General features: G+C 43.6%; 1 protein-coding gene across 2 annotated transcripts; it reads left to right on the top strand.

Annotated features, from left to right (window-relative positions):
• The first annotated feature begins 24 nt into the window (after positions 1-24).
• LOC146060357 (zinc finger protein 706-like) lies at positions 25-27,445 on the top strand. Of its 2 annotated transcripts, none has more exons than XM_083173485.1 (4): positions 25-229; positions 5,445-5,586; positions 7,105-7,211; positions 18,185-23,349. In XM_083173485.1, the coding sequence occupies exons 2-3, from the start codon at positions 5,455-5,457 to the stop codon at positions 7,198-7,200; spliced, it is 228 nt and encodes a 75-aa protein (XP_083029611.1). In that variant the 5' UTR covers positions 25-229; positions 5,445-5,454; the 3' UTR covers positions 7,201-7,211; positions 18,185-23,349. The 2 variants fall into 2 exon arrangements, with proteins under 2 accessions (XP_083029611.1, XP_083029610.1); XM_083173484.1 differs by lacking the exon at positions 18,185-23,349 and adding an exon at positions 25,727-27,445 and having other exon boundaries at positions 32-229.

Raw genomic sequence — 27,445 nt, 5'->3', positions numbered from 1 at the left:
ACTCTGGAGAATTCCCAGCACTGGCGGAGTCGACTCTATGGTGCCTGTTGCCTAGCAACGCGCACGCCCGTGCTGCTGGGTAGGAAGTGGCGTGCTGTTGAAACTGGAAGGAGCCGGAAAAGGCCGGATGTGAGCGCCAACTGGTGTCGGCGACACCGAGTGATTGGGATATCGTGATAGAAGAGGCGCGGGGGGACGTCAGTGAGCGGTGCTCTGAGGGATAACAGTGGTATGTTCTGTTCAGGGCCCGGGGAAGGGGAGGGAGAGGTAGAAGCCGACGCTGTGCTGGGCAGCCCATACGCTGCTTCCAAGCTGGTGGCCTGATTCAGGGATGCAGCGCCGGCTGGCAATGGGAGGTCGCTCCGTAGCCGCCAACCGACTGCTTCTTTGTCCGGTGCTGCCAACAGCAGTTGCATTACATGCGGCGCTACAGCACCGCTGCCACGTCTCCCTAGTAATGACAGCTGCATGCATTCCCGCACGGCTTATTGTGGGATTGCGTTGGTACAGCTGATGGAAGTGCTGCACATAAGGGAAGACTAGCTTCTCTGCAGTGCTAATGTCTGCTCTGACATGTACAGTATGTGTAGTGGCAGCAGCAGCTGCCATTCCTCAGATGTGTTTCTGCTCTCGTATTTTAACTATAACAAATTCTGATTTAAGACCTAAACAATAAGTTTTTTTATTATAACTACATTGAGCTTAAACATCCATAATAATAGTGCCATAATACACTGACAAGTGAAAAGGTAATTTCATCCTGGCACAGGTACCTTCCTTGTAGTGAATAGGATGAAAGCAGCATTACCCATCTTATGCAGTCACCTAAAGCTGAACCATGGACACAACCCATCAACCTGACGCCTTGATACCAGTGTTAAAAACTTTACAGTGATATTCCTTTTTTGTTGCCTGGAAGTGCAGTGTCCTGTGTCCTTTCACACCAGCCACCCCGCAATTACCCAGCATTTTTAAGTGCTGGGTAATTTTTCCGGGTGCAGCTGGATCCCATTCACACCACCAGCAAATTACCGGGTTAAAGCTTTTCAACCCGGTAATTTGCCGCAAAACCCGGGATTTTTGGTGGTGTGAAAGGGTCAACACGGGTCTTAAATCTCGGCACTCCAACCCTGGTCAAGAGCAGGGTCGGAGTGCCGGGATTTAAGACCCATGTTGACCCTTTCACACCACCAAAAAACCTGGGTTTCCCAGCAAATTACCGGTTGAAAAGCTTTAACCCTGTAATTTGTTTTGTGTTGTGAATGGGGTATTATTGGCATTTGTAGGGGTGGCTGGAGCAGTGCATATTTTCACATTGCCATATATTCAATTATCTTCCCCAGCTCAATCCGTGCCACCAGTTCTCCGTCCCCCTTTCACCTTTCCCCTTCTGTGATTTCGATTCTGTCTGCCCATCCATATATTCGGTAAGGGATCACTACTGATTCCAGATGTGATTCACACCTGTGACTCCTACTAGCTTCAAAGAATTGCCCAACCTATGTCCCAGTTATCTGCCCTACCCAGTGTGTTGTTCTACAAATGTTTGTTGTTTATGCAATGGCATCCTGTTGTCTCTGGTGTTGAAGATCAAATACTCTGTTAATGTAAAATGTTCCATATATTTGCTTAGGCCATATAAATAAAAGTTAATAATAATAACATAAGCCAATTTTGCTTATGCTGCCCATACACATGTGCGATTGCATTCGATGCAATCTCAGGTTCGATTTCCCTTGAAGCTCACCATTCGATAAGTCGCATGATAAAAGCATTTTAGTGCATTCGATTTTGAATTCGATCATGTGATTTATCGAATGCACTGCTTGATAAAAAAAAATTGTCTGGATCGCATGATCGAATGTGTTAAAAAACACACCAGATTATCGAACAGATCTTGAAAAATTTAAAGAGTGCTGGCCTATCTGGGGGATATATAAACAGGCAGCCATTTTAACTCCCTGTACTCCTGTTTGCAGATGTAAATATTGTTGACAATCTTCTAAGAATTTCTTTAAGAAATTAGATAAACAGCAAGGGGGGGGGGGGGGGGGCATGGCGTCAGTTTGGCATTACAGCAATTGGTCATTTTTATGAGAATATGATGAAACAATTTTCCCAAATCCAACAGGAATTTGACCTCCACAAGAATATGTTCTACCGATATTTACAGCTACGGAGTGCCTTTAATCAATATATTAAACTTGTACACATTAACCTTTATGAGGCGCCAATAAAACTATTCATTAAGAAACTAGGCAAGTTAAACGGGTATCAAAGTGTTCTAATTATTTAACTGATGTGATACAGAGGGACGACTTCGAAGACCTCGCTGCTACAGTAAATGGATAAATGATATTCCTGAACTCAATATGGAAGGCTGGCAACAGGCGATATCATTACCAAGGGTTTCTACCAATTCTCTAAGGATACAACAGATCCAATATAATATATTACATTGTACGTATTATACACCTGAGAGAATAGGTAGATTCTCGGGAAGGAATAATAAGGAATGTCCAAAATGCAAGGCAGCAGGGTGCAATTTTTGGCATTTACTTTGGCAGTGTGTGGAGCTCCGGAGGTATTGGCGGGGAGTTAGTGACATTCTGGTGACTGTCGGAATTCCCCGTCGAGATATCCAGCCATTGGCTTTTGTTTTGGGGGGTATGGCCAGATGATTTAATGTCAAATGAGTTAAGGCAAGCCGCTATTACCTTAAGTTTGATTGCCAAGGTTATCATTGCTTGGATGGCGAAAAAGGCCCCAGTAATAGCTGGGTGGAATAACTTGGTTAACTATACTATTGAACACGAGAGATATGTTAATTTCTCAAGATACTCAATTGATAAATTCTATAAAATTTGGGGCTGTTGGTATTTTTCAATATACTATAAAGGGGATTTGTTACACTAATTAGTTTTACTGCACTTGTGGAAAAGTTTGTTATTTGTTTTTTTTTTTTATAAGCAATATGATATAATCTCCTACATATAATACTATATATTAATGTGAGTATTTGATTAGCACAACGATTGTTTAAATAATATACACCAAGTAACATAGTTTTGCACTATAGAAAGTATTTTTTTTAATTTAATAGTTATATATTGTGGAAGCACAACCTTATATGAAGGTTAAATAGAATTGTTGAATGAGTTATTAGTCAGGAGCGACCTGAGGTAGATGAGGTTCTAGAGGGTAGGCAGTAGTGTTGTCTTGTTTGTGTGTGTGTGTATATATGTTTATTGTATTATTTTTGTAAAATGTATCATTATATAGTTTGAAAGGGTATATGTCTTTTTTTTTTTTTATATATATATATATATATATACAAAAAAATTCAATAAAGATGATTTGAAACTAAATATTGTTGACAAAGTTTGTGTATATAGTTGCATTTATTATACTGTTGATATTTGATATTGATGCCTGCTGAAGCATAATGGTGGGCAGTAGGGCAGTACAAACCAGCGTGCACATGGGCGTGATGCAGCATAATGGTGACAATTGGGGCAGAATAAAACAGTGTGCACATGGGCCTGATGCAGCAATAATGGTGGGCAGTGGGGCAGTATAAAACAGTGTGCACATTGTCCTGATGCAGCATAATGGTGGTCAGTATAATGCTGGCAAGTGGGCAGTATAATGGTTTGCACATGGGCCTGTGCGGCCAGCAACTAGCAGTGGTGCAGCATTAAAGTATAGAGTATAAATACTGTGCAGTGTTGTTTACAAAGTATTAAAAACATTGGTAGTCAGTGGTGTAGCCTGCCTACCATTTCCCCTGCAGCCTGCGAGTCCAGCAGCGTGCTTCCATTCTCCTCTCCTGCCATGTGCACAGGGTGGGTGGAAAAGGAGTGGCCAGGAAGTGACCAGAACTCTTCAAGCATCGCACGTCGCAGTTTGGAAAAATCTCATGCGCACAAAACAACATTTGACCACACGTACAGTTCGATAAATATTATGTGCAGCACATAAGATGTGAGACGCGACATTCGAGCAGCATGCCCGTGCATCGTGTCGAATGGTACACTTTTGTGCATACAATCATTCGATTTCTCTGCCAGATGAAGTCTAAATTGAAGGATTGTATACAATATCTCTCAAGTGTATGGGCAGCATTAGTCGTCAATGTTTACAATTATTTTCATTTATTATATTAATCGCAGTAATGCTGCCAAGGCTCTAACAAGCCACTTTCTTTTACCCACAGTTAGGGATGCCAATCCTGGGGCAGTTTTTCAATTCTGGGATTGAAAAATGCTCAATCCCGGGATTAGCATCCCTAGTTGTGTCAGGCGTGTCCCATACCCACCCCCACACTGGCCGACCTGCACATTAGCAGGTAGCTGGGAGTGGAGTGGGTTCAGAGGTGCACGGTGCCTCCAGGCTCGTGCACCTCCTCCTTAGCAGACAGCACTGCAGCCTGAGAAGACGCAGCCCGGAAAGGAGGCGGGCGGGCGTGCGGAGGAGAGTGGGAGGGCACGGGCACAGAAGGGGCTGCATCAGAGTGGGCGGTGTGGCCTGCACAGCGTGACCTCTACTGTCACACTACACATGCTGGGGTCAGGAATTCGAGAAACAGCCGGGCAGCGTCTGAGCGAGTGCGCATGCGCAGTCTAATCCCGAAATCCCGGTATTGGATACTCCAATCCCAGGATTGAAATCCCAGACTTTTTTTTACAATTTGGAACTGGACAATTGAATGAGTCTTCTTGGCTCAAGCAGTGATTCATCAGTACCACTTCAAGGCCGCTGATGCATTGGAATTGACTCTACAGGAATCCTTGTTAACACTTTTTGAAAGGTATTGTGAATGGAAATACAATACCTCTTTCACACAGAAAAAAAAAATCCTGGGGTAAACATTTCTAACCTCAAATTTGCTGTTCAACACAGGTCCTTTTCTTGTGTGAAAAAGTCATCCTGGGTTTAAATTCCCAGGGTGAAAACCCTCAAATATTGATGCGGTTTGACATTTTACATAGAAGAAATCCCCTTGGTGATCAGGACATTATCAGTTTTGAAATGGGACTGGCGAACCAGCCAGGCACTCGAATACCACGTAAAATCCAGGATTTAGAAACAATTCTGCATAAGTGGTATTACAAATTAAATTAAAATGTTTCTTGCCATGTGACACCCTCACAGCTGCTCCAACATAGCACCAGTAGTACTGGTAAACTTTTCTCACAAAAACTTTACGTGATCTATTACATTCCTTTAATCTGATAGTGCTGTAATGGTAGCATGTATTATCATAGCGGAAATAAAAGTAATTTCTGCTGTGTTTATTTCAGTGGTGGGCTATAAGTAATCGAATTTTTAATAGCAGTAATATGTTTTTAGCAAAAGGGTTAAAGAGGAAGCACTTGAAAAAAATCATTATAGAGCAGGTGAGTTATACAAGTGAATGATCAAATGTTTTCTGATTTTGATAGAATTGGCAGGATGGCTCGTGGGCAGCAAAAGATCCAGTCCCAACAAAAGAATGCCAAGAAACAGGCTGAGAAGAAGAAACATGGAAGCGATCAGAAAGCTGCTGCAAAAGCGGCTTTGGTCTTCACATGTCCTGTGTGCAGGGTAAGACTCCTCACCTACATCATTCTGCCAAGTCTTCTTCGATTTTAAGAGGGGTATTCAATCCCAGCCGACAGGCGGAAATATCGACCATCAGTATTTTAATCCCGCCCATTTTCAGCTAAATCTCGCCTATGTGGATTTGCGTTTTGAAACAGTTGAATCTGCATTGTCAGTAACCCTGACCCATTAGAGTGCTTAGAGGACCATATTTGGGAACCTTGGAATTTTTCTTTGGCTGAGGAAACAGTTCAGATAAGCGTCATTGATTCTTATATTGTTTGTGTTCATTGCCCTTTTTATTATATAAACAATTTTTTTTTAATCTATAGCACTGTTTTTTTTTTTGTTTTTTTTTTTATTGCACTAGGATGCACCCTCTTTCTTATTTATGGTTTTCAGAATTACAAATGTATTGGTGGGTTTGGTATAGAGGTGCTGTTGCTCTGTGTTTTTTCTGCTTTGTACTATTTGTACTGGCATTACTAAGCACCAGGTAAATGTAAATATATTCACCAATACCCTTCACACCTCAGGACACTGCTTGCGCATGTGTAAATAGATATGGAGGAAGGCAGCACTTAGATATAATATGTGACAACAGTTCCTTGGATCCAACATTTAAGTATATTCCATTCTTTCATCATGAAGTTAATATACTGAAATGTTGGATCTAATGCTGCCAATACACTAGGGGCAATATTGCTTACAAGCCTTCAATTTCGAATGCATCTGTGTGAAAAATCGAAGGATTGTATGCACAAATAAGTTTCCCTAGCATGATGCGCAGGCCTACTGGTCACATTGAAAATATTATCTGCTGCAAATAATATATATCGAATTGCCTGAGCGATCACATGTGATTTTTAACCACATGCGATCGCTCGAATGCAGTCGGGTTCAGGTGGCGGTGGAGTGGGGAACCGGAGTGCTGGCTGTGGGTGGAGGTGGTGGAGTGCAGTGCTGTGAAGGAGTGCTAGTGGCGACAGGGCTCAGCAGCAGTGGCAGAATTTGAGAAAACAATTTAAAACACTGGGCAACCTGAATGTGAGGCTGCTGATTGGCTGAGAGCTCTCTCTCTCAGCCAATCCGAGGGCTGCCCAGTGTTTTAAATAGTCTTTTCAAATTCTGCTGCTGCTGCTGAGCCCCGCCAATGCCAGAACTCCTTCACAGTGCTCCACTGCCACCAGAACTCCGGTCCCCACTCCAATGCCAGCCCTCTTCCAGCACCCGATGTGGCATTGCAGATGGCATTCAACATCGATTGCTGGAAAAAATTACCCTGGGCACCACAAGATGCAATGAGACATCACATAAGTGTATAGTCACCATAAGGTATTATTGTCATGTGTTATACCTGAGTGTTGCCATCCTTATTATCTTCCCTTGTATATACTGTGATGTCATCAGGCTAAGATATCTGTGTGCATTTTGCAAAATGTATAGACAGATATATGTAGAGATGCATGGTCCTATAGAGATGGATTTGAAATTGAATTTGATATATTTATTGTTATTCAGACACAGATGCCAGATCCCAAAACGTTCAAACAGCACTTTGAAAGCAAGCACCCCAAGTCTCCAATGCCTCCAGAACTAGCGGATGTGCAGGCATAGCATGAATAATGGTCAGTCGTGCATGTTGTGTGAATAATAAGTCTAAGCATTGTGGCATACTTTGTTTCCTTTTTCATTTAAAAACATGTATTTATACTGACAAATATAACCACATCAAAGTTATTTTGCTTCAGTCTTGAAGCGGTTATGGTTGTATGTGCAATTTATTATTATGGTTTTTAAATCTTTCTTGGGTTAAAATGCACCAAGTTGGATACACATGTTATGATCACCATACCATGAGATTGTCCTCACAAGGCAGCATGAAGAGCCCAAGTATAAATCTGATCATAATCTAGTTACAGCCTGTGTGTATTACCTCTTTTTCGCCTCCAAAATAACCCATGTTATTGGCAGGTTGGGTGTGGTATGGGGCTACGACAGTCGGGATCCCGACTGCCCGTACTCAGACAGCAGTACTCATACCCCCACGAGGGAAAATAGCGGGTGTGTGTCGGACACCCGGCTGTCTGCGTTTTGACAGTCGGGATCCCGACTGTGGTAAACGCTTCCGGCACCCGGCAGGTTGACCTGGGTGGTGGCTTGGTGTAAAAAGGTTCCCACAACCCATTTTCCCCTGAATCCATCCCTGTTAGGCACCCAGTTTGTTTATACCATAGCGAAGAGCCAAATCCCTTGTACTTGGAGATATTATCTCCAAGCCAGCAGAACAGCTAACACCGCGCCTGTGTGCAGTGTAATCTGGGAATTATTAATAGGAGCCCTGCTGTAATCGGAGTATGACCTGGGTTGTTAGCGTTCACTAATAGCCATTTCACACCAAAATTCTAGGTCCGACTCGGGATTTGGAACACTAATTCCTTAATAGAATGAACTATAGAAATTCATCTAGTATCAAAACTTTTAAAAGTAAATGGATTTACTGATTCATTTTATACCCACCAGCAAATAATATCCTCACATACAGTGACACTACAATATATCTAGTTTGGGGGATATAAGACCTTTCATTTGGCACCCCTAAATAGCTGAATGTCACCTTCTCCAAGGCAGCTGAACTTACTTGCTACACCACCTACCTGACAGAGATAGATATATTTATATAGATATGTCTATCTGTCTACAGAAGGGATGCTGTGGGGGATGACAATGAAGGGATTGATTAATGACCAGCTTAAATAACTTTTTGTTTTGTACATTTTATTGCTAATACTATATGTGTGCCTTACTATTTACTTTTCGTGGTTCATGAACCCTACTTCTACAGGTTTTCTAGCTTCATTATGTTTAGAACTATCCGGCAACTGCTTGCTTTTGCTGGAAATAGTATTGACTGTCAGTGTTGCTACACAGATTTCTCAGTAGTGCTGCACTACTATATAGGTCGACACGCATAGAGGTTGACATGAGTTTTTCATTATTATTTTTTTTTGTTAATACCTACTTGTTCTCAGTGAGCATAGGGGTACAATATGCACCTTGCTTAACCCCTTCCCGACATTTGACGTACATTTACGTCATGGTCGGGAAGCACTTCCCGACACATGGCGTAAATGTACGTCATGGATTTAAACTGTCACCGCGTCTATAGACGCGGTGACAGTTTCAACATGTCTGCTGTCCCTGACAGCAGACATGTCCGTGCATGCCCCGGGGGGGCTGCGATGCCGCCCCCCCGTCGGCGATCGCTGTGATTGGCTGTTCAGTGTGAACAGCCATTCACAGCGTTTTCCTGTGTCACCGGCGAATAACGTTCGCCGGTGACACGGGATCAGAGGTGATTGGTGCTGTAAAGTACAGCACCAATCACCGCGGGGTGTAAGGGTGACACTGGTGTCACCCCACCTCACCCCGCCCGCCCCCAAAGGCCGTGATTGGTCCGTCGGACCGACGGACCAATCACAGCCAAGGAGGGAGATTTAAACTAACGGTGACTGCACTGCAGACGCCATTCCGGTCTGGAAAGCGTGCAGTGCGGTCACCGTACCCCCCTGCCGCCATACTGACCAGAAATACTTGCTGCAATACTTACCTGATCGCTGCTGATTGCTTCCTGGATCCTGTGCAATAATTGTGCCATACTGTGATATTGTGCTGCTGCACTGTATTAGTATTAGCTAGATAGATAGAGAGATAGATAGAGAGAGATAGAGAGAGATAGAGAGAGATAGAGAGAGAGAGATAGAGAGAGAGAGAGAGAGATAGAGAGAGATAGAGAGAGAGATAGTGTCAGAGAGTGCTATATTTTGTGCTGCTGCAGTGTGATATAGTTATAGATAGAGAGAGAGAGATAGAGAGAGAGGCCTACTGACAGAGTGCTATATTTTGTGCTGCTGCAGTGTGATAGTTAGAGAGAGATAGAGAGAGATAGAGAGAGAGATAGAGAGAGATAGAGAGAGATAGTGACAGAGTGTGCTATATATTTTTTATATAACTGACTGCTGCCCCCTCCTTTTGTGCTGATCAGTATAAATTAACTGATCAGTAACTTTTTGGGGGCGCAGGTTTTTTTTTATATATAGATATACCTGTGAGTGCTGCTGCTGCAGTGTCATAGAGTGTTAGATAGTGTTAGATAGTGAGAGATAGAGAGATAGAGAGAGATAGTGATAGAGAGTGCTAAATTTTGTGTCTGCTGTCCCCGCCTTTTGTGCTGATCACTATATCTGAGGTGATCAGCAACTTTTTTGGGGGTACAGAGGTTTTTTTTTTTTTATATATACCTGTCAGTTGCACCAAAGGTTGTGCACCTGCTGCACCTCACTGGTAATCAGTGTCGCATCACTGATCACCTTTTTTTTTTGTGTGTGTGCTGTGGGGTATTTTTTTAATTTTTTTTTTTACACACACTGTGATTTTGTGGGTGTCCTGTGGCCGCTGTGCGCTGATCAGTGACGTACATCACTGATCATCTTTTTCGGCACAGGGTTGATCTATTTTTTTTTTTTTTTTGATCAAATTCCTGTTGCCTTTGAGCGCTGTTCAGTGACAGACGTTACTGACCAACATCTGTGCTCAATTTTTGGCGCAGGACCTTTTTTTTTTTTAACCTCTTCCTTTTTTTTTTTTTTAACCCCTTCATTTTTTTTTTTTTTTAACCCCTTCATTTTTTTTTTTTTATTGGTATAAAGCATTTTTTTTTTTTTCTGCACCACATACACACTACACACTACATACCCCCCGGATTGAAATAAAGTTTGTGCCCCCCCCTACACTATACACGTGTTGAAACATTTCACTACCGGTAACACAAAAATAAAAATGGCATCCCAAATGTCCTCCCAAATGTCCTCCCAAATGTCCTCCCAATCATCCAGGAGAATGTATTCAGTGGAGGAGGCATATGCCATGCTTGCTTCTGACTCTGACACAGGCAGTGATGCAAGCGGGGAATTTGAAGGATTTGCCTTAAGCTCCTCTTCCTCCTCTGCTGATGAGGGACCCCCTCAAAGACGCCCCCGTAGATCAGCTGAGATTCCCCCCCCAATAATTGATCTAGTATGGACCCCACCACCAGACAATTTTGAGCCCCAGGTTCCTGAGTTTTTGGCCATGCCAGGAATCCAATTTGATTCCACAGGTCTCAGAGAAATTGACTTTTTCAAATTATTTTTCTCTGATGATTTTATAAATTTAATGGTGGACCAAACTAATTTATATGCCCAGCAGTTTATTGCTCAAAACCCCACGTCATCATTTGCTAGGTGGACCCCTGTAGATGCAGTAGAGATGATGACGTTTTGGGGTCTGGTGTTTCATATGGGCATAGTAAAAAAGCCAGAAATTAGGCAATATTGGAGTACAGATGTTCTGTACAGTACTCCATTTTACCGTATGGCCATGCCCCGGACTCGATTTGAGACAATTCTTAAATTTATACATTACACCGATAATGCACAGTGCCCACCCAGAGATGATCCCACCTTTGACCGGCTATTCAAAGTCAGGCCGGTCATTGATCATTTCAGTGCCAAATTTGAAGAGGTGTACATCCCTGAAAAATTTATTTGTATCGACGAGTCCCTTATACATTTTAAAGGAAGGGTTAAATTCCGCCAGTACCTTCCCAGTAAGAGGGCAAGGTATGGCATAAAAATGTATAAACTGTGTGAAAGCACCTCAGGGTACACCCACAGGTTTAGGGTTTATGAAGGGAAGGATTCAAGAATTCAACCGCCAGAATGCCCCCCCTCCCTCGTAGGTGTTAGTGGGAAAATTGTCTGGGATTTAGTGCACCCCTTCCTGGATAAAGGTTATCACCTCTATGTGGATAACTTTTACACTAGCATCCCCCTGTTTAAGGCCCTTGGTTCAAGAGGTACAGCAGCTTGCGGTACTGTGCGCAAGAACCAAAGAGGCCTCCCAAAAACGCACATTGCCCAAGTAATGAGAAGGGGTGAAAGCAGGGGAATATGCACCGAAAATATGTTGTTGGTCAAATATAAGGACAAGAGGGATGTCCTTATACTGACAACAATTCACGGAGACAGTACCACCTCCGTCCCTGTACGAGGTACCAGTACCCACACCTCCAAACCTAATTGTATCCTGGATTACAATAGGTACATGGGCGGAGTGGATCTTTCAGATCAGGTACTGAAGCCGTACAGTGCCCTGCGGAAAACAAAAATCTGGTACAAGAAGGTGGCCGTGTATATCATCCAGATGGCACTGTATAACGCTTACGTGCTATTCCGTTCTACCGGCCAGAGGGGGACATTTATGCACTTTCAAGAGGAAGTCATAAAGGGCCTAATATTTGGGAACCAGCAGGCAGAGGGCCCCAGTACTTCTAGTACTGGCCCCCGTATTGTACCAGGGCAGCATTTTCCTGATGAAATCCCCTCCACTGGAAAAAAGGGCAGGACACAAAAAAGGTGCAAAGTTTGCTATAAAAAGGGAATAAGAAAGCAAACTATTTTCCAGTGTGACACTTGCCCCGACAAACCCGGCCTATGTATAAAGGAGTGTTTTAAAATATACCACACATCTATGGAATATTAGGTTCATCATTTCACCGTGCTTCGGGGGTCTTGCTAATGCCACATAGCACCCACCATTCATTCCACCAGAATCTGAGCCGCAAAATCCAAAAATCACTCCTTCCCTTCTGAGTCCTGCCATGCACCCAACTGGTATTTTTTGGTCACATGTGAGGCATTGCCGTACTCGGGAGATATTGGGGCACAGATTTTGGGGTGCTTTTTCTCCTTCATTCCTTGTGAAAATGAAAAATTTTGAGCCAGAACTGCATTTTTGTGTAAAAAAATGTAATTTTTCATGTTCACTGCCCAGTTTTATCAAAATTGGTGAAACCCCTGGGGGTTTGAAATGTACACTATACCCCTAGATGAATTCCCTGAGGGGTGTAGTTTGCAAAATGGGGTCACTTGTGGGGGGGGTCCACTGTATTGGTGCTTGGGGGGTCTTGCTAATGCGACATAGCACCCACCATCATTCCACCAGAATTTGTGCTGCAAACTCCAAATATCACTCCTTCCCTTCTGAGTCCTGCCACTTTTTGGTCACACATGAGGCATTGCCGTACTCGGGAGAAATTGGGGCACAGATTTTGGGGTGCTTTTTCTCCTTCATACCTTCTGAAAATGAAATATTTTGAGCCAGAACTGCATTTTTGTGTAAAAAAATGTAATTTTTCATTTTCACTGCCCACTTGTATCAAAATTGGTGAAACCCCTGGGGGTTTGAAATGTACACTATACCCCTAGATGAATTCCCTGAGGGGTGTAGTTTGCAAAATGGGGTGACTTGTGGGGGGGTTCCACTGTATTGGTGCAACATAGCACCCACCATTCATTCCACCAGAATCTGTGCTGCAAAATCCAAAAATCACTCCTTCCCTTCTGAGTCCTGCCATGCACCCAACTGGTATTTTTTGGTCACATGTGAGGCATTGCCGTACTCGGGAGAAATTGGGGCACAGATTTTGGGGTGCTTTTTCTCCTTCATACCTTCTGAAAATGAAAAATTTTGAGCCAGAACTGCATTTTTGTGTAAAAAATGTAATTTTTCTTTTTCACTGCCCACTTGTATCAAAATTGGTGAAACCCCTGGGGGTTTTAAATGTACACTATACCCCTAGATGAATTCCCTGAGGGGTGTAGTTTGCAAAATGGGGTCACTTGTGGGGGGGTTCTACTGTATTGGTGCTTGGGGGGTCTTGCTAATGCGACATAGCACCCACCAAAATTCCACCAGAATCTGAGCTGCAAAATCCAAAAATCACTCCTTCCCTTTTGAGTCCTGCCATGCACCCAACTGGTATTTTTTGGTCACATGTGAGGCATTGCCGTACTCGGGAGAAATTGGGGCACAGATTTTGGGGTGCTTTTTCTCCTTCATATCTTCTGAAAATGAAAAATTTTGAGCCAGAACTGCATTTTTGTGTAAAAAATGTAATTTTTCATGTTCACTGCCCACTTGTATCAAAATTGGTGAAACCCCTGGGGGTTTTAAATGTACACTATACCCCTAGATGAATTCCCTGAGGGGTGTAGTTTGCAAAATGGGGTGACTTGTGGGGGGGTTCCACTGTATTGGTGCTTGGGGGGTCTTGCTAATGCGACATAGCACCCACCAAAATTCCACCAGAATCTGAGCCGCAAAATCCAAAAATCACTCCTTCCGTTCTGAGTCCTGCCATGCACCCAACTGGTATTTTTTGGTCACATGTGAGGCATTGCCGTACTCGGAAGAAATTGGGGCACATATTTTGGGGTGCTTTTTCTCCTTCATACCTTCTGAAAATGAAAAATTGTGAGCCAGAACTGCATTTTTGTGTAAAAAAATGTAATTTTTCATTTTCACTGCCCACTTGTATCAAAATTGGTGAAACCCCTGGGGGTTTGAAATGTACACTATACCCCTAGATGAATTCCCTGAGGGGTGTACTTTGCAAAATGGGGTGACTTGTGGGGGGGTTCCACTGTATTGGTGCAACATAGCACCCACCATTCATTCCACCAGAATGTGTGCTGCAAAATCCAAAAATCACTCCTTCCGTTCTGAGTCCTGCCATGCACCCAACTGGTATTTTTTGGTCACATGTGAGGCATTGCCGTACTCGGGAGAAATTGGGGCACAGATTTTGGGGTGCTTTTTCTCCTTCATACCTTCTGAAAATGAAAAATTTTGAGCCAGAACTGCATTTTTGTGTAAAAAAATGTAATTTTTCATTTTCACTGCCCACTTGTATCAAAATTGGTGAAACCCCTGGGGGTTTGAAATGTACACTATACCCCTAGATGAATTCCCTGAGGGGTGTAGTTTGCAAAATGGGGTGACTTGTGGGGGGGTTCCACTGTATTGGTGCTTGGGGGGTCTTGCTAATGCGACATAGCACCCACCAAAATTCCACCAGAATCTGAGCTGCAAAATCCAAAAATCACTCCTTCCCTTCTGAGTCCTGCCATGCACCCAACTGGTATTTTTTGGTCACATGTGAGGCATTGCCGTACTCGGGAGAAATTGGGGCACAGATTTTGGGGTGCTTTTTCTCCTTCATACCTTCTGAAAATGAAAAATTTTGAGCCAGAACTGCATTTTTGTGTAAAAAATGTAATTTTTCTTTTTCACTGCCCACTTGTATCAAAATTGGTGAAACCCCTGGGGGTTTTAAATGTACACTATACCCCTAGATGAATTCCCTGAGGGTGTAGTTTTCAAAATGGGGTGACTTGTGGGGGGGTTCCACTGTATTGGTGCTTGGGGGGTCTTGCTAATGCGACATAGCACCCACCAAAATTCCACCAGAATCTGAGCCGCAAAATCCAAAAATCACTCCTTCCGTTCTGAGTCCTGCCATGCACCCAACTGGTATTTTTTGGTCACATGTGAGGCATTGCCGTACTCGGAAAAAATTGGGGCACATATTTTGGGGTGCTTTTTCTCCTTCATACCTTCTGAAAATGAAAAATTGTGAGCCAGAACTGCATTTTTGTGTAAAAAAATGTAATTTTTCATTTTCACTGCCCACTTGTATCAAAATTGGTGAAACCCCTGGGGGTTTGAAATGTACACTATACCCCTAGATGAATTCCCTGAGGGGTGTACTTTGCAAAATGGGGTGACTTGTGGGGGGGTTCCACTGTATTGGTGCAACATAGCACCCACCATTCATTCCACCAGAATCTGTGCTGCAAAATCCAAAAATCACTCCTTCCCTTCTGAGTCCTGCCATGCACCCAACTGGTATTTTTTGGTCACATGTGAGGCATTGCCGTACTCGGGAGAAATTGGGGCACAGATTTTGGGGTGCTTTTTCTCCTTCATACCTTCTGAAAATGAAAAATTTTGAGCCAGAACTGCATTTTTGTGTAAAAAAATGTAATTTTTCATTTTCACTGCCCACTTGTATCAAAATTGGTGAAACCCCTGGGGGTTTGAAATGTACACTATACCCCTAGATGAATTCCCTGAGGGGTGTAGTTTTCAAAATGGGGTGACTTGTGGGGGGGTTCCACTGTATTGGTGCTTGGGGGGTCTTGCTAATGCGACATAGCACCCACCAAAATTCCACCAGAATCTGAGCTGCAAAATCCAAAAATCACTCCTTCCCTTTTGAGTCCTGCCATGCACCCAACTGGTATTTTTTGGTCACATGTGAGGCATTGCCGTACTCGGGAGAAATTGGGGCACAGATTTTGGGGTGCTTTGTCTCCTTCATACCTTCTGAAAATGACAAATTTGGAGCCAGAACTGCATTTTTGTGTAAAAAAAATAATTTTTCATTTTCACTGCCCAGTTGTACCACAATTGGTGAAACCCCTGCGGGTTTGAAATGTACACTATACCCCTAGATGAATTCCCTGAGGGGTGTAGTTTGCAAAATGGGGTCACTTGTGGGGGGGTTCCTAATTTTTAGCATGTTATGGTGCCTAGAAACCTACATGGTGCCTAAAAAATAATCTCATAAAAAGGAGGCTCCAAAATCAAGTAGGTGCTCCTTCTATTATGAAGCCTGTGGTTTGGTCACCGTGCACACTAGGGCCACATATAGGATATTTATGAAAACAAAAGAATTGGGGGAATCAATTTTTAGTCACATTTCTCTAGTAAAATGTACTGTGTTCCTTAGAAAAATGTATTAAAATTGCAAATCTGCAAAAAAAAAGAAATTTTGAAATTTCACCTACACTTTGTTTTAATTCCTGTGAAACACCTAAAGGGTTAACAAACTTCCAAAATGCTGTTTTGAATACTGTGAGGGGTGCAGTTTTTGAAATGGCATCATTTATGGGGGTGTCTCACATACAAGTCCCTCAAAGTCACATCAGAACTGAACTGGTCCCTAAAAAAATCAGTGTTTGAAATTTTCTTGAAAAATTGAGAATTTGCTATTCATATTGTAAGCCTCCTAGTGTCCAAAAAAATTAAAAGGAAGTTGAAATAATGATGTCAACATAAAGTAGACATATGGTCTATGTTAGTTATTCACTATTTTGAGTGGTAAGATTATTTGTCTCACAAGCAGAAAATTTAACATTTTGCAAATCGCTAAATTTTCCATTTTTTCACGATATTTTGGTATTTTTCACAAAAAAACACAGACCGTATCGACGAAAATTTACCACTAACTTGAAGTACAATGTGTCACGAAAAAACAATCTCAAAATCACTGGGATAAGTAAAAGCAAAAAAAAGTTATCCCCACTTAAGTGAGACATGTCAGATTTGAAAAAAAGGGCTCTGTCAGGAACGCAAAAACTGGCTCTGTCAGGAAGGGGTTAAAGCATGGCAAGTGGACACGGTACACTCATGTGGTGTCCATGTCGATGTCTGCCTACATAGACACCAAAAAACAATGAAAAACTCTTTATCTTATGTCAACCTTTTTCCTGTCGACCTTTGTAGAAGGCCAACTCAATGCATGTTGCATTTTTGGCTGTCAACCAATAGTGGTAGACCTAATGATGCACACCCCCACTATTTCCTTGGTTAAGAGCATTGTTTGACAGACGTTTCTTCTTTGCTTATCTGTTGCATTGATTTTTGTTTTCTTTGATAGCATAAACAGCTTTAGGAAGTAAAGCCAATTTCTTTATTTAGGCATATTACAGATGTGGAGCAAATATAGCAGCACCCTTTGCACAGTTTGTGTTATGCTTGGTACACACTGGGGTCGATCCTATTAGGTGCGGATGATTCACTCACAAATCATCCTGGCACTAGGAACACTTTATGGTGGACTGAATACGCTTAAAAGTGCTCCCACCTCTATAGGGATGCAAGCAATTTTAAGTGAATTCGGCCCAGCTAAGGGTACGAGAATGTCTTTATTTGGGTGACGTTTCCAGCATTTCAACAGCACCTTGCACCCTTACGTGCTAATAGGATCGACCCCCACTGACTGACAGGTCGGTCCTTCAGTATCATGGACAGGTGTGTACCCTCAATCTGTCTGGGGACTAGATCTATCTTGACAGCCCTACAGCACAGCTAATAGCTGTGTACACACGCTTAGATTTTTCCCTGTTTTCGATTCGATTTTGCTTATAGAAGCAAAATCGAATCCACATCGAATGATTTTTAGGACATTTTCAATCTGCATTCGATTCGATGCGCGCTCCCGTTTTCTCAAAATCAAATAGAAAAATCGACTGTGCAGCCAAGGAAATCTCGAATTCGATCCAGTAAATCGAATGAGTACATTGTGAAATCGAAATCGAATGCAAAAGTACAGATCTAATGCCAGATCTAATAGAAAATCGAATCTAACATCAAATCTAAGCATGTGTACAGGGCTAATGGCTGATATAGTCACAGATATATCGGGGTATCACGCTGTGGGTACGGGAGGTCAGTGGCTGCCGGCGACTCACAGCACATCTGGACCGGCACATGTTATTGCCCACCTGTTGTGATGTCAGATTGGTAAGGTTAGCGGAATGGGCGGACACCCTAATGTGTACCCAGCTATACTGCACAAACTGGCATTTATTTTTACAGATCCATCAGGTTCGCCTTAATATGAATAATTAATTTTTCTTCTCTATCCCCACAGCACAGCTCTGGTAATAACTATTTCTCCTCCTGCCTTGCTCAGATGCCGGCCCACATCTGCACCCGCAAAGGGCGCGATATCTAGTACTTTTGCTGACATTAAAATGCCGCAACAATGGCACTTTGCAGTTAAATGTGGGGCAGTGGTCAAGATGCTGTTTAGCATGATGTAAGTTATGCTGGGTACACATTGGGTGATATATCAGCCTTTTTATTGAACGGCCAATATGCATCACCGGCCAGTGTGTATCAGCGATATAGAATAGAATCAACAATATTGGCAATGTGTGCTTGCGCACACTAGGAATTTTTTGTGAAATACAGTGCAGCATCAAGCAGGGATAAAGGAGGGGGGGTGACATTACATACGTTACATTGGGACATTACATGCGGGGGGAACATGCCCGCTGAGCGGCGCCTAGGCAGCCACCAGCGGCGCCACTGGTCATTGCAGCAGCCAGGTGGGTAACAGAATGAACACAGTATGAGGTAACAGTGTGAGCACAGTATGAGGTAACAGTGTGAGCAAAGACAGCACAGTTGTAACAGAGACAGTACAGTTATCACATAGAGGACACGGGACACATATGGCTGAGTGCACAGTTCCTAGGCAGCCATTGCGGTGCCATCTTGTATCTTCCTGTAGGGAGAGCCGTGGGTGGTGGTGGTGGCGGGAGGGAAGACAGTCACTGAGGGCTGGAGTTGGTGGGGGAGAGAGATTCAGTGAGGCCTAGGGCTGGAGTTAGGCCCTCCCTGGCCTGATATATATGCCACGATGTCTCCTGGGGGCACCGCTGGTGCCCTCCCGTAGCTTCCCCTCACCTCTACCATCGATGGGAGCCTGGATGCCGGGTCGCGGGATAGATGCCTGCAGACCTCTGTGTGGGGCCTGCACTAGGCCGGACCGCCGCTGCCTCGGGGGATCCCGACCCTCTCTCCTCTTCACTCCCGGTGGCCGTCTCAGCTTGTGATCCAGCAGTGGGGCCGGGGGATGGGGAGCTCTGTGGATGGAGCTGGAGCTCCCAGTGTGGTTTCCGCAGGCCAATGGTCCTGTCCGTTCCGCTGCTGCTCCAGCGGTTTGCGGCCCTTGCTGCCGGGGGTGAGCAGCGCTGCTTCTTCCCTCTCCTCACTGCCGCCACCATGCTGCCCGCTGCTCCGGAGGCCGGATGTAACATGTTTTGTGTGAACAATGTCGTTCACAGATATATATTTAGTCTAGGGATATATCTGCCTATTTCTGTGTGTAAGGGGCAATCTGCCAACCGTGCTTACACATACAGCACAAGTCATCGGTAATTGAAAGCGCAAACTTCAGGGGGGATGCACAGTTGTGACATCAGTCACGACTGATAGAACTGCGTGCATGTCCATCTGCACATATATCTGACACACTGCCAATGTGAAAGCTTACCACTTTGCAGGGTATGGGATAACCTTGGTTTAAAAGTAAACTAAATTGTATTTTGCGCAGTATGTTCTACATAATGTTTTTTATGTTAGGCTACTTATTGTTTCATGCAGTGGTTCCCAGAGTTAGTCCACAAGGCACCCTAACAATCCAGGTTTTATGGATTTCCATGGCTATATGGCTATATCCATGGCTAAATCGAGTTGACTGATGTACTGATTAAGTCATCTATGTCCAAGTATGGTTCGTCTTAATACTTAGGCCATTAAGGTGCCTTGGTGCCAGGTCTGGGAACCTCTATTTTGGTGTAAGCCTATCTATGTATTGTATGCCAGTGTGTGCATGTGTATATAGGATGCTGGAGGACTTTCCGACAGGGGTGATCCCGACAGTCAGTATCTCGACATTGGAATCCCGCATGCCAGTGCTCCAACAGGGGGGACCCTGACTAAAAGGGGCTATTCTCCCTTGTGGGGGTCCACGACCCCCACAGAGGGAGAATAGAACCTGTGGCAAGCATAGCGAGCCCACAAGGGGCTTCTTTGTGCTCGCCCCCCTGTCGGAGCACCTGCAGACGGGATTCCCACATCCGGTATACTGATCGTTGGGATCCCCCCTGTCTGAGCGCCATACTACACTGTATGTACACCGTACTATATTCTTTATTAGATGTTTGTTTTATGCCCAGTCTTCCACCATTGGAACCATACCCCTCCAAACCTATTCTTTTTTCTAGCAGTATTCTAAAGCCTTACCTATCATTCTGGAGCTTGAAGCATGGTAATACTTTCCATCCAATAACCATTTGCTTCACTATCAAACAGGGGTGGATTGGGGACTAAAAGTGGCCCTGGAAAATGTCTGCCAGTTGCCTCATGTGGGCGGCTACAAATCCATAATAGCCGCTCTCATAAATACATGCACCCGGTCCCTGCCGCTCTCATACATGCACCCGGTCCCTGCCGCTCTCATTCATACATACATACATACATACACGGTCCCTGCCGCTCTCATACATACATACATGGTCCCTGCCGCTCTCATACATACATACATACATACACCATGTCCCTGCCGCTCCCATACATACATACATACATACATACATACATACACCTGGTCCCTGTCGCTCTCATACATACATACATACATACATACATGGTCCCTGCTGCTCGCTCACATACATACATACATACATACATACATACATGCATACATACATACATACATACATACGTACATACATACACCCAGCTGCTCTCATACATACATACATACATACATACATACATACACCCTGCCGCTCTCATACATACATACACGCTGCCGCTTTCATGCATACATACACCCTGCCAATCTCATACATACATGGTCCCTGCCACTTTCATTCATACATACATACATACATACATACATACACCCTGCCGCTCTCATTCATACATACACGGTCCCTGCCGCTCTCATACATTGATAGATGGTCCCTGCCGCTCTCATACATACATACATACACCATGTCCCTGCCGCTCCCATACATACATACATACATACATACACCTGGTCCCTGTCGCTCTCATACATACATACATACATACATACATACATGGTCCCTGCTGCTCGCTCACATACATACATACATACATACATACACCCAGCTGCTCTCATACATACATACATACATACATACACCCTGCCGCTCTCATACATACATACACGCTGCCGCTTTCATGCATACATACACCCTGCCAATCTCATACATACATGGTCCCTGCCACTTTCATTCATACATACATACATATACATACATACATACACCCTGCCGCTCTCATTCATACATACATACATACATACACCCTGCCACTCTCATACATACATACAGACACCCTGCCGCTCTCATACATACATACACCCTGCCGCTCTCATACATACATACACCCTGCCGCTCTCATACATACATACATACACCCTGCCGCTCTCCTACATACATACATACATACATACATACATACACCCTGCCGCTCTCATACATACACACACCCTGCCGCTTTCATACATACATACACCCTGTCCCTGCCGTTCTCATACATACACCTTGCCGCTTTCATACATACATACATACATGGTCCCTGCCGCTCTCATACATAAAACCTGCCGCTCACATACATACATACATACACCTGGTCCCTGACGCTCTCATACATACATACATACATACATACATACACCCTGCCACTCTCATACATACATACATACACCCTGCCACTCTCATACATACATACATACACCCTGCCGCTCTCATACATACATACATACATACACCCTGCCGCTCTCATACATACATACACCCTGCCGCTCTCATACATACATACACCCTGCTGCTCTCATACATACATACACCCTGCCGCTCTCATACATACATACATACATACATACATACATACATACATACACCCTGCCGCTCTCATACATACATACACCCTGCCGCTCTCATACATACACACACCCTGTCCCTGCCGCTCTCATACATACACCCTGCCGGTTTCATACATACATACACCCTGTCCCTGCCGTTCTCATAAATACACCTTGCCGCTTTCATACATACATACATACATACATACATACATACATGGTCCCTGCCGCTGTCATACATACAACCTGCCGCTCACATACATACATACATACATACATACACCTGGTCCCTGACGCTCTCATACATACATACATACATACATACATACACCTGGTCCCTGACGCTTACATACATACATACATACATACATACACCCTGACGCTCACATACATACATACATACATACATACACCCTGACGCTCACATACATACATACATACATACATACATACATACATACACCCTGACGCTCACATACATACATACATACATACATACATACACCCTGACGCTCTCATACATACATACACCCTGACGCTCTCATACATACATACACCCTGACGCTCTCATACATACATACACCCTGACGCTCTCATACATACATACACCCTGACGCTCTCATACATACATACACCCTGACGCTCTCATACATACATACACCCTGACGCTCTCATACATACATACATACACCCTGACGCTCTCATACATACATACACCCTGCCGCTTTCATTCATACATACATACACCCTGCCGCATTCATTCATACATACATACACCCTGCCGCATTCATTCATACATACATACACCCTGCCGCTTACATACATACACCCTACCGCTTTCATTCATACACCCTGCCGCTTTCATACATACACCTTGCCGCTTTCATACATACACCCTGCCGCTCTCATACATTCATACACCCTACCGCTTTCATTCATACACCCTGCCGCTTTCATACATACACCCTGCCGCTCTCATACATACATACATACACCCTGCCGCTCTCATACATACATACACCCTGTCCCTGCCGATCTCATACATGGTCCCTGCTGCTCTCATACATACATACACCCTGCCGCTCTCTTACATACATACATACACCCTGCCGCTCTCATATATACATACATACATACACCCGATCCCTGCCGCTCTCATATATACATACATACATACACCCGATCCCTGCCGCTCATACCACCACTTTTATACATACATACACTGCTGCTCTCATACATACACTGATGGTCTCATATATACATACATGCACCTACCTCCACCCTCATCCATATATATGCAAATATACACTGCCTCTCATATCCATCCAATCATATATACTTCGACCCAGCCCCCCCCCCCCCAACAATACAACAGCCCCATACACAATTACAAACACCAACTCCTCCCATTACAAACTCAGTGCGGGTCCATATGAACATAGTAATCCCCCACCCCACATTCAGTCACCACTTACCAGGGGTGGTGACTTCAATAAGCCACTACTCCGGGGCGGGCCTCAGTTTGCTGCTTCTTCCGATGGGGCACTGGCACTGCTCCCAATCCTGCATGCTCCCTGCTCCATAGTCCCGCTGGTTGTTTCGGCGCGTTGGTGGTCTTGCTGCAGGGGGCGGCAGTGGCACCTGCACACAGGACCCTGCGTCCAGTCCCGGCCAAGCACACCCCCTCCCTCCTGCTGTTCTCTCTCCAAGCCCTGCCTCCTCGAGTCCTCTCCAGGACCAAGTATAAATTAAAATCCACATATAATCTAAAAATATGAGTCGCCGACCCAGTTCCTCCTGCTGCAAGATGTGGCCCGCCTCCTCCCGCCCGCTGTTCTCCGAGTCCCGGGGAACAGAGGGTGAGAGCAGGCGGGGACACATACAGTAGCAGCCGGGCACCGATGGAGACCGGACTCATGTTTTTATTTTAGACAATGTGGTTGGTGTACAATGAAGAGGGCACGAGGAGGAGGCGGGGCTACACTACACAGGGACTGGGCTGAGCCTGCCAATGACGCCGCCTGCCGCTGAGCAGTCAGCCTGAGGTGAGCTGTACATTTGTGTTGTTTGCGCTGCATGCACATCTTTCGGCCTCACTACTGTCGGCCTCCCGGGAAAGTTCCCGGTCGATATAATGGCCAATCCGCCCCTGCTATCAAATGAAATTGGTTGGTATGTATAAAAAATATAAACAGTGGAATGATACACCTCGTCTCGTACAAGTGGGATCAAAAGTAACCACAGACTTTGTAGCACGATGGATTCCGCTAATTTCCTATTCTTTAATGAAGTAAACAGAACTCATGAAACACTGTGTCACCACTCACCACCCTAATGGGCAGACTAGTGGTTCTTATCTGCCATCAAATTCTATGTTTCTAAGGAGGTGCTCATATGATGCAGATGTTGGCTGGTTCAGGCTAATAAACTCGGAAAGTCAAGCAGGGTACAAAGAAATAGATTATAAGTACATATGCATACATATACATACACATATATGTACATGCATCCATAAACACATATATAGACACGCGCTAGAAACAATGTATAAATGAAAAAAAGATAAAATTGAATTAAACATATATTCACTGGCCAGTGATACTTTACAATAAAAAGACAAATATACACATTTAGTGCGTAGTCATTACATAAAAAGAATAGCCGGTGATCGGTAGATGGGTGGCTCTCCTGAGAAGATTATGTCCATTTGTTATTATTGGACTAGTATTTAGATGCTTCTTTAAAACACCAATCAGTGTAAAAGAATGAGGGTTTTATTGATTTCCACTGTCTGGTCAGACAATATAAACACCAATGTTGGGTGTAAATAAAAATGGTCCCAATGGTCACAGACTGCTGGTTGTCCAGCCACTGTTAAATGCAGTGCTGGATAAAAGTGTAACTGTACTTGCTTTTTATGCAGGCAGCTTTGGGGTCATGTTCTGTAGCTCCAGAAAAGATGGTGGAGGTAGTATAAAGTTGTATGACGCGTTTCTCCGCCTCCAGCAGCTTCATCAGATAGGGTACAAAGTATATGATGTATTGGACGCTGTTGTGATCCGCAATGGATCGCAAAGACCATCTTTATAGTGTGTACTGTAATATGTAACCAATTTCTTGTTTGATTATTTGGGTGGTTGCATCGTCCCATTGGATGTTCTGGAAGTCGAGTGGGATTCCTCAGCTGATGAGGTGTTACATAAAGCATGTACAATATATGCAATTTGTGCAGTATGTACAGCAATGCAGTATAGCATTTAGCGGTGTGCACTGCTTTAATCTCCTGAAGCCAAAGCTTTCCATCAAAGCTAAGATTATAGATTAATCAGGGCATGCAGCAGAGACTAAAACTGTCCATACACCTAAAGATTTATTGTCCGATCTGGCTTGTTGGAACAAAAATTTGGTAATTTATGGAAGCAAATTAGCAGATATTTGTCCCAACTATCCAGATCAGACAATAAATCTTTAGGTTCTGAGGCCAATGGGACATATAGATTGTAAAAGGTCAGATGGCTTATAAAGTGAAAGTAGCGGAGGCTTGCAGTTTGGGGCTCAGAAGGAGATCCACTGCCCATTACTGCTCCCCACGGTATTGTTAAACAGATCCTTATGGTCCCCAACCTTTTTTGCTTGGAACTTACCCATGCTTGTTCTGTGATTTTAATTCTGAGAATGATTCTGACAAGCTCTAGAGGTGGTGTTTTATTTTCTTTTGTCTTCCAGTTCTGTCCTCCGCTGATGATTGCACTGAATGAAGTGGGTTGGGCATCTCTAAAAGCCATTTCTTCTTCAGTTCTGGTCGCGCCTACTGCATATGTTATGTTAAGTCACAGATGAGTGACATGAGAATATTTGGACTTTGATGCCACAGCAACTACTAATAATTCACAGTATGGATTTGTATATGTCATTATACGAGTGATATTGTGTCCGATTATTTTTTATTCTTCAAAGGGAGCATCGCTACTCCATGTTTCGTCACTTTCTCCTGCTGACGGGCTATGAGTGAAGTGGTTGGGTACTCCTTTCATTACAACTCTGAACAACTTTTATCTTAAGTTTTCTTAGTGCTGTAACCAAAGGCACATTTTCACACATTTTGTTGGCATATAGTCACACATTGCATTGCCATATTTCAGCTTAGCAATAGTACTTTATTTCATTCCAATGCAGTTCTAACTATCTTCCGATCCAGTCTACGGCGATGATGATGCTCTTTTCACTAATCCACAGTTCATACTTAAATAATGCTGAGTACAAACTAGGTCGACAGATCAGAAAGTGCGTACACGTTTACCGATCGTCAGCATGGCATTACTTGTGCCCGCCCAGTTGTGCTGTCAATCACCAGCAACCTCTGCAGCTAGTGTACAGCTGCTCATACAGACATGATATACTGATATATCAGCCATTGGCTGTGCTGCAGGTATGACACAGTATGTCCAAGAAACAGTCATATCGTGGGTACAATCACGCCAACGCACCCACGATATATAAGCAGTTCAATTGGAACAGCCAATAAATCAGCCAGTGTGTACCCAGCTTAACTTGGGAGTCGACGGCAACGGGCTGCGCCCATGGGAACGCCGATCATTCCCATGGTAGTTCCCCAATGGGATAGGCAGCGGATGTCGGCTGCCCACCTGATTTCCGCACAGTGTGCTTGCAGATGTAAGACAGGTGACCTTACATCTGTGAGCGCTTTAGAAATCATTTGATGGACGGCGACTATCGAATGATTTTGGGGAAACTCAGCAGGCAGCGTTTCAATGACTCTCAAAGCTACGAAATTCGCAGCTTGATGAGTCAATCAGAATAAGGCCCTTTTGTACTTTGCTTTACCATCACCAGCTGTTCCCAAGGTAAAAACCACTCTATACAATTTAACCTATTTTTTTAACTGTTTTTCATACATTAGAATGACAAGCAAATAGTGTAACATCCGTTCTAGCTATGGTAGTGATTGTGGGATATATTTATTGAGAGGTTTAATTTTCGAACAGATCTCTAAATCATTTAGTTCGATAAATTTTTTATTTGTACTTCTACACTTTGTAAGTTTCATTTTATACCATCCCATAAAACAACAATCTTGATCATGAATATCTCTTCACAGAATGTTTTAATCATTTAATAAGAATATTCTTACCTAAAACTGCTGTGCCAAGTGTTTTTTATTTTTTTGTTAAAGACAGTGTGGCTGGGTATTGGTAACTACCCAAACTAAATGCCATTTTCTTGTGTGTTTTCAATCATTCCTTAGCCTAACCCAGAAGAGGGGGATAACACATTTCAATTTTTAAATACACACTCAAAAATGTATATAGCTTCCAGTATCCTCAACATGATATAAGTTAACATATCCTACAATTTCCTGTGTACGCCTATGTTGATACGGTATTTTGTGTAATGATCTTTAATAAATATCTCATTTGGAATTAA

This window comes from Crinia signifera, chromosome 2 (genome assembly GCF_055691185.1).
Source record: "Crinia signifera chromosome 2, ASM5569118v1, whole genome shotgun sequence".
In the NCBI taxonomy this organism is placed as follows: Eukaryota; Metazoa; Chordata; class Amphibia; order Anura; family Myobatrachidae; genus Crinia; species Crinia signifera.
This window is presented reverse-complemented; position numbering and strand designations above follow the sequence as displayed.

Coding starts and splice junctions, on each gene's coding strand:
- LOC146060357 (XM_083173484.1), top strand. CDS start 5,455: ATGGCTCGTGGGCAGCAAAAGATCCAGTCCCAACAAAAGAATGCCAAG. Junction 5,587..7,104: donor TCACATGTCCTGTGTGCAGG/GTAAGACTCCTC, acceptor ATTGTTATTCAG/ACACAGATGCCAGATCCCAA.